General features: G+C 39.2%; 1 protein-coding gene across 1 annotated transcript; it reads right to left on the reverse strand.

Moving 5' to 3' along the window:
* Window positions 1-1,393: 1,393 nt before the first annotated feature.
* SMIM38 (small integral membrane protein 38) lies at window positions 1,394-3,781 on the reverse strand. The gene has a single exon (XM_069857426.1). The coding sequence runs from the start codon at window positions 1,809-1,811 to the stop codon at window positions 1,680-1,682; it is 132 nt and encodes a 43-aa protein (XP_069713527.1). The 5' UTR covers window positions 1,812-3,781; the 3' UTR covers window positions 1,394-1,679.
* Window positions 3,782-11,415: the final 7,634 nt, after the last annotated feature.

The following is an 11,415-nucleotide window of genomic DNA, read 5'->3' on the forward strand; positions in this document are numbered from 1 at the left end:
CAAACCTGAACCTCCCCTGGCAGAGCTTGAGGCCATTCCCTCTTTCCTGTCCCCTGTCACTTGGGAGAAGAGGCCAGCTCCCTCCTCTCCACAACCTCCTTTCAGGTAGTTGTAGAGAGCAATGAGGTCACCCCTCAGCCTCCTCTTCTCAAGGCTAAACACCCCCAGCTCTCTCAGCTGCTCCTCATAAGGCCTGTTCTCCAGCCCCCTCACCAGCTTTGTTGCTCTTCTCTGGACTCACTCCAGAGCCTCAACATCCTTCTTGTGGTGAGGGGCCCAGAACTGAACACAGGATTCGAGGTGCAGTCTCACCAGTGCAGAGTAACACATAAACATGTACCAGCTCTCACGTCTGAATTTTAGGAGGCTTCAAAAGACAAAGTGGTGAGAGTTGATTAACAGTTACTAATGACACAAGTCTGTAGGATTGTGAGAGTCATGAATGGGACAGGAACTCATGGGAATGCTGTAGGTTTTTGCCTAGGCTGAACACTAATCATATGAGCTATCAAGAGAGACAGAAGCCAGTTTGTGAAGTGGTAACTTCCTCTTTCACATCACACAGAAAATTATCAACCCAAAAAGGACTTCTTTTTTTTTTTAAAGGTGATTGGGGCAAAGACACTGCATTTCCCAGACAAGGCAATGCCATTTTTCTACTTTTACTGTAGAAAAAATGAGTTCTTGAAAGTGCATGTTAAATTGAGCTGTGTATGCAGTAAGATTTTTGGCTGTTTGTCTTAGTATAACATCTGTTTGAAAGCCAGTGGTTCACTTGGAACCATTTCTCTCATTTGCAAGATGAGTTAATCAAAAAATTCTAAGTCACTATGATCTTGGTGTCCTTCAGTGTCCTAGTAAGGTCCTTATTAAAGGCTAGAAATAAAGGTGCTTGGCAGGGCTTAGGAGTCAAAACTCACCACATAATACACTGTTAAGTGTTACTCCACACACAATCCCTAGTGCTGCTGAAGCACAGCTAGAGTCCATCAGACAATCTCTGCAGCACAGGTCTGTTTTTCATAGAACAAACTACTCCAGTGGCGTCCAACTCATTCTGGTACTCCTATACTGCTTGATAAGAAATGTGAACATTCAGCAGTTTATCATCAGTTAAAATCATTCACCCAGTTTCAGAGATGACTGACCAGGTGGAACCACAAGGAATTTGGTAACAAATATCAGCCAGCCAGGTAAAAATCCACTCCTGTAAGTCCACAGCACAACACGTGGATGCTGAGCTCAGCCAGCAACCTTCAGCTTCATTCAGGCACAGTCAGTCGTTGCATCCAGGCAGACTGTGGAACTGACATCTTAACGCAAAGACCAGCAGTTAGTCCAGCAGGCAGCTCGCCATCACATTTCACATATCAAGACCGGGTCACTAGCCCAGCAATAGGATTCCTTCCAGCTTGTCCAGATCATTTAATTGGCAGAACTCCATAAGTCTGTTCAATTCATGCCCAGGTTTGATAGGAAGTCATTTGACTCAATCAGTTGTCATTGTTTTTAGCCCCTCTGTCAGCATGAGGCTTTCTGAAGAATCTTCACTCAGTTGCTGTCTCAACAGGTCATTTCTTTCTCATCAGATCCCCAGGTAAATATCTGCTGTAGATCCATTTACCTTATCCAGTTCTCCCCATTATCAATTCAACTCTGAACAAGCTTTTTGAAGTCTCTTAGTCCTTTCTTCTTGTGTCAGGAAACCTTCGGGACAGTTTATAATCTATATAAGCACTAAGACAGGACCACAAAATGAATCGTATTAATATAATTACAACCAGTAAAATCATCAAAAGGGCTGATTCCATGTTTAAGCTAGAATAATGAAGTAATACAAAAAGAAAAAAAAATTTACTCTGGGAGATCTAATTATATAATGCAGCATTCAGTTCTGCACAGCCAGCCCGGCAATTCCTGTAACATTCCAATCAAAGTGATCTCACTAGCATGTGAGAGGAGTCCAGCTGACAGATTTGGGACATGTAACGTACTAGTTAGTCAAGAGGCCCCATGTGCTATTCATAAAGAATTAACAACTCTTATATTGACAATGACAGTATTGTCAGAAGACCTTTGGAAGGGGGAAAAAACTCCATAAACTCCGTCTCTGTGAAGTTGGACTTCTTTTTTTTTTTTTCCCCCTTTTTTCCAATGCTGATGTAATCTCCAAACATCTCCAGCAGCAGCTGCTCAGCGAAACCAGGCACCTTCTCCCTAGTCCCTTTCAGCAGCACACGCAGCACTTTCCAGCTCCCTGAAGACAATCAGGGCCTTTCTTTCACCAATTAGCTATCACTTCAAGAGCCCTGCGCTGTCCAACGAGCTCTTAAGAATGGTCTTTGCAGGAAACAACACTGGAGAAGCTTTTTTTTTCCTAGACAAATTAAAAGGGGAAGAAGGGGAGGGAGGGGGAGGGAAAAAAAAAGCACAACAAAACAAATCAGAACATAGAAGCTGTCCAAAATGCATCGCTTATTTAGTACATTGACAAATGCAGAAATGTCCTCAAGAGCCAATGCTAGAGCAAGGCACACACAAAAAAATGGTCTTGCTTTTCTTTAGGTAATAGTTTGTTTAGTCAAATACATTAAACAGGTTTCACAGAAAGAAGGGCCCTTGTTACAGCAAGTCTCTGAGCTATATGAACTAAAAGGCAAAGAAACTCCTGGAAGATTATGTTCTATTTCCTTATTTGGCTCTCCAAATGTAAAGCAGCATTATTTGAAGTAGGCATTATAGGAAAGAACTCTGTTTAGCTCACTTTAAATATAGATGGATTGATGAAATGAGTAATTACTGGAACTGCCAAGATCTTTTTGAACTTGCTCAACTAGTAAGCTCCTTTCTCCAGAAACCACACTTTCCATCTAAAAAGAAATTAAAGCCTGATTCGGAGACTTAAAGCTCTGTGAATTTTACATTATTTTTCCTTTAAAATCGGAAAACGTACAGTAACACCTTGAGTTCCCCAGTGAAGCCAAGTCCCTGCTAGAACAAGTACAAGCTCTAGGGCCCGGTTCAAGAAGAAAACAAGGAACTTTTATAGATGTTTGAGTAAAACCTTGCCTGGGTCTGCACTTCAGCAACTAGACCTGGACAAATGGAGATGTGAAGGCAAAAAGGTGAAGAATAAGCAGCAAGTAAAATTACTCAGACAAGGTCCAAGCAGTAACACAGGGTCAGGACTATTTCCCTGATTTTCGAAACTCTGGATTAAACCAAACAGCATGCTAAAATACTGAGTATCAGTATTCTCTTACAATACCATTTTCTGGTCAGATTTGTCCTGATTGGGGTAACCTCATGATAATCAACATGTTGCCTTCTACAAGGACAACACAAATACATTTACATTACAATTAAAAAATAGTCTATGCCCTTTTATTGACCGTGTATCAGGAGCAAAGGTTCAGGCTTTGTAAACAGTTAAATGGCATGGCAAAGCAAACACTTTAAGGGGTTTCAGGAGTTTGTTCCCACTAATGGGTGTTCTTAACTACTACAGGGATTTTTTTAATGGAATTGGAAAGTGTCAGAACTGATCAGATTGCTTGAAAGGAAAAAAAGTCTGGTGTATTACCCTATGTACATTTATGAAGGAATGTGAATCAACTCAAATTCCTCTGCACATGAAGGCTCAACCAAGGGATGAGTACAAACAATCAGGATTAAGAAGGAATCTTTGCAGAGGTGCACCAAACAATGTGTGTCTTTTCATACCTACAAAAGATGCTGAGTTTAAAGGGAATAATCCTTTCAACTAGTAAAGATTTTGGTGAAAAAATGCACATACAAATATACATACATATACATACAAATATACATACGTATATATGTTACTAGGTCACCTCCAGAAACAGGTAAAAGGATGAAAGGAACCCAAAAAGTCCAACAGCTTGCCCTAAAGCAAGATCAGCTACGCCATTCCTGACAGCTGTTTCCCTAAACTGTTTTTTTAAGAGACCTACATCCACACAAATGAGAAGAAAGGAAATCTTCCTCTCATCTGAAAGGGTTTTAAGCAGGAAAAACACTTTGACAAATTGTTCAGTGGGTCTATCTGCTACAATGCCACCACTGTAAGTCCAGAGTCAGGGTCTCTATATTACATAATAAGCTGGGAAATTGGCTCGTTTTGTGGCTGTAAATTAATTTATTGGTTGAGGCAATGGTATTTGCCTTTTTTTTTTTTTTGGAAAAGAACATATCTGTAAATGTTGCCTCTGAATGGATGTGACTGCGGTACTTGAAAGTGCATCTTTTGTGACATCTTCCTTTATCCTGGTGCAATCCTGCTGTCCATACTGTCAGGATTGCTGAAAATGACCAGAAGGATTTTCCTGATTTCAATAGTAGCTAATGGGACTGTCATGTAATACAGCACATCCTGTGCCTTGGCCATCAGCTCCAGTTCAATCTGTTAGCGGTGAGAAGCCCCGTGATTATTTAAGGGTACATGAGGAATGAATTGGTGGTTCATTCCAGTGCCAAGTGAACAGGTGCCTCCTCACTGGTCTCACAAGTGGTTCTCAGCGATGCCATCTCCAGCATTCCCCGAGAGGTGTCAAAGCCAAAACAGAAACCGCACAACCCTTGCTGGCACTAGGTTCTGCTTGGGACAGGCTTATATAAAGCCGGGTAAGCTTCCACAACGGCTGCCTGGTCAATAGCAGTTCTATGGCTCTGCATGCCACGGCTGTCAACTTGGCAGTCTTCATAGGTACTACATTTATTCACACAAAGGAATACTGCATTTCAGTTGCTGAAGATGGAAGGATAGTGCATTCCTGCTTAGATTTCACTTCTTGGGGCAGATTTCCTCCCACAGAAAATTAATGGCACGGCATAAGGAGGGCAAATCTACGTGCCAGATGAAAACGTGGTATGGTCAGATTTTAGAAAATGCAATTTAATATGGATAGCTGTTCTTCCCTCCTTTGAAAAGTATTTTGAGACTGAATGAGAAAAAGGTCTATTTAAAGCCTATATACTGATAACTATTATTTGGATTTTCCCAAATATACTTTTTCACACAACAGATGTTCCTAATGCCTTGCACCATTTTTAATTATTTGCCTTTTCGAAGAATGTATACTGTATTACACAGAAAAGCATCCCCTCTCTTTAGACATTATTTTGTTAAAATACCTTTTCAACTAATCATCTCTCTAGAGAACAATGGTATGATAGAATAGTATTCCTGACGGGTGATATTTTATTACTAACATGTGTTTTCATTGCATAACCACCATTATTATCCTTTTCTGCTATAAATATTCATTAAAATCCCCTAATTTGAAACTACTTCCAAGACAAATTCCATATTTTGCTTTGAAATTTTCACATAATTTATTGTCCTGGTAATCAGCACTCATTGAACAGTAGTTTAGCATGAAAAATAGTACGCACTATGCATTCTTGTTGACCTTCAAAATGTAAGACAAGAGATCTCACCTCTAATTTTCCAGTTCCAATTATAAAGCAGTCTATCTCCTAAAACATCACTACAATCCTAAAATTTTAAAACATCAAGTGAATTTACAAGCAACAAAGCAGGCAATACAACAATAATCATAAAACATCCACTGCTATCATCAGTTTGAAATATATCTCAAAACACAAACTCAAATTGAAAAATAGAATATTTAACTTACGGTATTTACTGCACATTCAAAAAGTAGGATATCTACAAAAGAAAACAGTGAGGAGTTGCAGGTGTAGACGTGGCTAAGAAGTCCCCGGTTTGTTGTTAAGAAAAAAAAAGAAAAAGTCAAGATCAGCACTTATCTATCAGAATCATGCGCCTTTTAAAGTTATCAGAGTCAAAAAGGCACCTTGCTCCACTTTACATACGTGAAATCTCCTGAACAAGCATTCTATGGCACACTGAAAACAAAATACCACTTAAAAAGAGCCAGATCGAGGTGTTCATAGCTTTAGAGGACAAAATCTGACATTCAAAGTCAATTCCTGCTTCAAATAACTTGTGACAACATATCCATATCAAGATCATTCAATGTTGCATTGAGTCAAAGGAAAGCAAACACCTGCCCCACTGGTTTTCTACTGGAAAATCCCCAGCAAACATACTCCTCCCACTACAGTCACTTCAATATGCCCATTTCCATGACCAAGAAAAACAAGGACAGAACTAAGATACTTCATTTATTATGCATTTCTTCTCTTAAGAACAATTTCAGCGTCCATAAAAATAAAGACTTGGTAAAACTCTAGCTCATCATCAAAGGCCTCACAGTCAAAAGTGAGATTTAAAAGCAAAAGAGCACAGGTCATAGGAAACAATAATAAAAACTAAGGGGAAGGGCTAGGAGGAAATTAAACAAAATCTTAGAAATCAGCCTTAGAAGTGATAAACTGAAGAGATTTGTATTTTAGAAAACACTTGATGAGACCTTCTCAGCTGTCACGCCATTATCCCCTCCATGTGCTGCTGCACGCTGCAAGCCTCAGCACTTGCTTCCCTGAATTTCTTGCTTGAAGTGTGATCAGAACATGATCAAGAAGTAGGAGAAGAGACAGCATGTATGCCATGATATTTAATCACATCAGTTAATTAAAGGATTAGTAATATCCAAAATGCCCAATGGTGAACAAACATAAAAATACAAAAAGATTTAGTCACTCAAGAAACAAAAGCCGAGCACAGATACTTGAAACTGATGTTACAATGTTCAAAATAGTTTGTTATCAGGAACTAATTATGTCCACTTCCTTCTTTAGTGGTTAGACACCCAACACATAAACTAAGTCTTCACACTTGCTTAGATGTGTCATTTTCTGGTTGGAAAAAACTTCTGGATTTTTGCTAGGGAAATTAAGGAATTACCACTGAAATCAATCAGACATAATGTACCTAGCCCTAAACCATCCTTTCTCAGTGTTCTCCTTCCATCAGGGAATGGGGTTTTTTTTTGTTCATTGAACTCATAGAATTCACATCAATCTAGTAGAGAATTTTATTACGATTATTTCTGACAAAACAGCGTTTCAACTGAAATGCCCATTTTTCAAAACTAGATATCTGGCCAAATGTGCTCCAGCTTTAACGCAATATTTGTCAAGAGCTGCTGTTCAGATCCATCAAATTCAAGATCAGAGCAAAACAGAAAGACAAACGAAGCCCTTCAAAGCATTATACAGTCAAGGCACTCATGCATAAACCCACAGCTTGAGTTTTTGACAAGTGCTGTGGTCATCTATCTTTGGGCTGTCACCAAGTCCCTCATGATTTAAAAACTTTTCTTCCTTATCACTGTGTACAAAACCAGACTGAGACCTTAAGAAATGTCACAGAATGGAAAACTCAGTTCCCTCTCACCTGTAACTACCTGTCTTTAGCAGATTAAAAACCATTTTGGAAGGAAGCTGCCCCTCTATTCCTCTCTTGTGAGAATTTATCTGGAGTCCTGTGTCTAGTTCTGGAATCCTCAACATCAGAAGGAGATGGAGCTGTTGGAACAGGTCCAGAGGAGGCTACAAAGATGACCAGAGAGCTGGAGAACCTCCCGTATGAGGACAGGCTGAGAGAGTTGGGGTTGTTTGTCTTGGAGAAGAGAAGGCTCCGACGAGACCTTATAGTGACCTTCCAGTACCTCAAGGGGCTACAAGAAAGCTGGGGAGGGACTGCTCACAAAGACTTGTAGTGATTGGATGAGGGTCTATAAACTGGAGAGGGGCAGATTTAGACTAGACACAAGGAAGAATTCCTTCACTAGGAGAGTGCTGAGGCACTGGCACAGGTTGCCCAGAGGAGTTGTGGCTGCCCCATCCCTGGAGGTGTTCAAGGACAGGCTGGATGGGTCTTGGAGTACCCTGATCCAGTGGGAGGTGTCCCTGCCCATGGCAGGGAGGTTAGAACTAGATGATCCTTAAGGTCCCTTTCAACCCAGTTCTATGATTCTATGCTACGTTTCCTCTAGTTTCACTCCGATGATGCTCCTCCGTACTCAGCCTAAAAAGAGATCAGATCAAAACCTACATCTGGTTTACAATTAAATTTGTTTTTCCTGGTCATCATATGTTTTGACACCATGGGTCAGTATTGATGGAATTAAACCATGACACAACTCCAGTTTCCATTTAAGGGCCAATATATGACTAACTCGACTACTAAAGGAAAGTTAAAGCAAAGGATAAAGTTTCTAAAATCTACCATAAGCAAAATGTGATTTGGCAAACTACAGACCAAGAAAAGAAGTCAAAGATGGTATCACACCACCCATAAAAAGCAATTATTGAAAAAAATGTTATGCTTGATAAGTTTTATAAGCTCACACTGCTCTGAACCTTATTTTTCTTTTTAAAAGTATGTGAAAGGTATATTTGAAATATTTCTAATAACTTTTTACTTAGAAATGAACAGCATTTAGGAAACTTTGAAGAAAGATGATCAAAAAGATGATTACATTCAACTATATTCTTGTTAAGTATATGTGTAACTAAAGAAAAATTCTTAAATTTATTTAAAGCCATGTGATTAATAATGAATTATCAGACCTACCATTATCACACTAAATTAAAAAAAAAATGGTGTGGGATTACATGGCTTAGACTTTGTGCTTTGGCTTTGTCTCCTTAAAGGTTTGCTTTCTTAAGTCTTGTTTCTGATGGCCACAGAACACCAGATTTACAATAAACTCAGGCTGATCTGACTATCTATGATTTTGGAAGTTTCCATATTCCAGTCTGATATTTGCATCAGAGGCTTTGTGACCAGACCCAAGTCAGGCATTCAGCAAAGTATATTGTATTTTGAACAAGTTTTTCATTCTCTTAACAGGTTATCCTGCTTATTTTTAAAGTCTCTGCAGACAAAAAGAAGGAGAGCTGTGGCAAAGAAGGAAAGAAAAGAGTCCATTTGAAAAAATTACACTGCTAGATTACAAGAGTTGAAAGCTGGTATGTAACTTTGCTCCGGGTGATCAAACTGCTAATCAGGAATGCTGTCGGGAACAGAATGGAATTCCAAATAAATTAGCCATGTCCAAGAAGCCAATACAACACAGGATTAAGCCTCACAAAGAAAACAAATTTATTCAGCCTACTTTATCGGAATTCTTAATAACATGTACTAGTTTTTCTCATCGCAGACTGAGCTCTTCCACTGGAACAGTGTGGAGAAGGAAAAATGAGTCACACTTCATAAATCTCCTGCTTGTACAGACACCTAAAAATGTTATATAGAGCTAGACACACAATACTATTATATATAAATACATATGCGCATCACAGTTACAGTAGAAATGTGCTTATTTATTTCCCTGAATTTATTTCCAAGGCACTTGACCAAAGAAAAGACACACACACTTCAATAAAAACCTACAAGGCTAAAGAAAATGGTTAGAACTGCATTGATCTCCACGCCAAAATAAGTTTCAATACTGTAGTATATAAACCATCAAATTAAATAACCAGCTACAAAAATAAATCTTTCTCCTGTATGACCATGCTATGCATCACATTTTTATCAAGCATACAAAGAAAAAAATCTTATGTCCACACACTGCAGCAGGGAATATTGTGCTGAGGTACTGTCTGCAACTCAAATGTATATTCTATTTTTGCTTCTGACAGCAACCCAGGGACTTTCAGTTTATGCCACAGGAACAGTAAAATACATGCTTAAGTCCTTGCATTTCCTTGAATTGGGATTTTAATCTTTAGCAGACTGCTTTCCCCCATCTATGAATCAGAGACAATAATAGAATTTTATCTACACAGTCAACTGAAGGCAGAGTGAGGGGTTTTGAAGCATTTTTGTGAAAATAAAGAAGTTTTTAAAATAAGGAGATGAAGTACTCACAAGAAGTACTTCGAGCAGAATCTAGGTGTGTATAACAACATTGTCCTGCAAGGGAAGTGCTTGTACCATCTTGGCTTCTGAAAAAAGAAGAGTTCTATGTGTATTCACAAACATATCATAATTTCAAGCCACTGTTTAGTACATGTATTCACTAGAAGATAGGAGACTGACTGCAGCATCACTTGCATTTACATGGCTCTGCCATATTACCTTGAGAATCCAGGCATGTGCGTGTATGGGTTTCCTGTAATAAAATTCATCAAGAAAACCACCAGTTGAGTGCAACTGGCAGGGATTAATTTCTCAGGTGGTTCCCAGACGTGGCATTGCCCTGCTTTCCAGACGACCAGGCTGCATCAGCCATTAGATATACATGGTTAGATCAGGTATTTCCCAAAAACTTTTCCTCCTAAATATGTGTAAGACACTCCATATAAGACACTGTTTGTGCTCACTTTCTTTCACGTAATGAAAGAGATTAAATGATATTTACAATTATCACTGCATCTAGTGTCTCATTCTAGTGCAAAAGCACAGATTTCTACCAACTGTGACAGCGTAAGATTTTTTTATCAAGTCTTTTTTTTCCTTTATATAAGAAGATATTAGCACAACTATGGAAAGAAAAGCATATATCCCTAAATCACCTTCTATGGAAACACATCTCCAGAGAACAAGGGTCAAATGATGCAAGGTATTGATGCACCACTGATTCAGGTGACTGGCAGGGTTCCCTATGCCCCAATGCTTCCATTAAAGGCACACAAATAACCATCTGATTTGAACAAAATATTCTAGGGGAAACAAACTATCTTGTTTTCCCAGGAAAATAAACCAAGAAAGCAAGAAACACAACCAAAAATTTCACAAAGTGCTAGGAAATGGGTTGATTTTAATTTTTGAAAGGGGGCCTACAGGAAAGCTGGAGAGGGGCTCTTTATCAGGGAGTGCAGGGAGGGGAAAATGGGGTATAATTTTAAGCTGATAGAAGGGGAATTGAGATTAGAGATTATGAAGAATTTTTTTACCGTGAGGGCAGTGAGGCACTGGCACAGGTTGCCCAGAGATGTCGTGGCTCTCCCATCCTTGGAGGTGTTCAAGGCCAGGTTGGATGAGGCTTTGAGCACCTTGAGCCAGTGAAAAGTGTCCCTGCCCATGGCACGGGGTTGGAACTGGATGATCTTTAATGTTCCTTCCAACCCAAACCATTCCATGATTCTCAGATTCTCTTTAAGTAGGAAACAGATTTGTATTATTAACGACTGAAAGAAATTTTTTTGATTAAGGGGACAGCAGAAAAGACATTTTTCCAGCTAAAACTATTTGTCAGAGCTTAATTAGACATTTGTAAATAACTTCAAACCATCTGAGACAAAAATCACGGTAAATGAACTATTGTTCTTAAAAATGTTACCCTGTTCTCTAACCTGATCTGCCAAATAGTTCTGTATATACTCTCTATTAACAGGTAATTCATGTGCTCAAGCTAAGCACACGTGCAAGTGCTTGCAGAATTGGGGTGGATTTCTAATTTCCAGAATGCAGCACTGGATTTCTAACTGAAGAAGAGAGGATGATCACTGGCAATG

The sequence above is a fragment of the Phaenicophaeus curvirostris genome, chromosome 5 (assembly GCF_032191515.1).
Source record: "Phaenicophaeus curvirostris isolate KB17595 chromosome 5, BPBGC_Pcur_1.0, whole genome shotgun sequence".
In the NCBI taxonomy this organism is placed as follows: domain Eukaryota; kingdom Metazoa; phylum Chordata; class Aves; order Cuculiformes; family Cuculidae; genus Phaenicophaeus; species Phaenicophaeus curvirostris.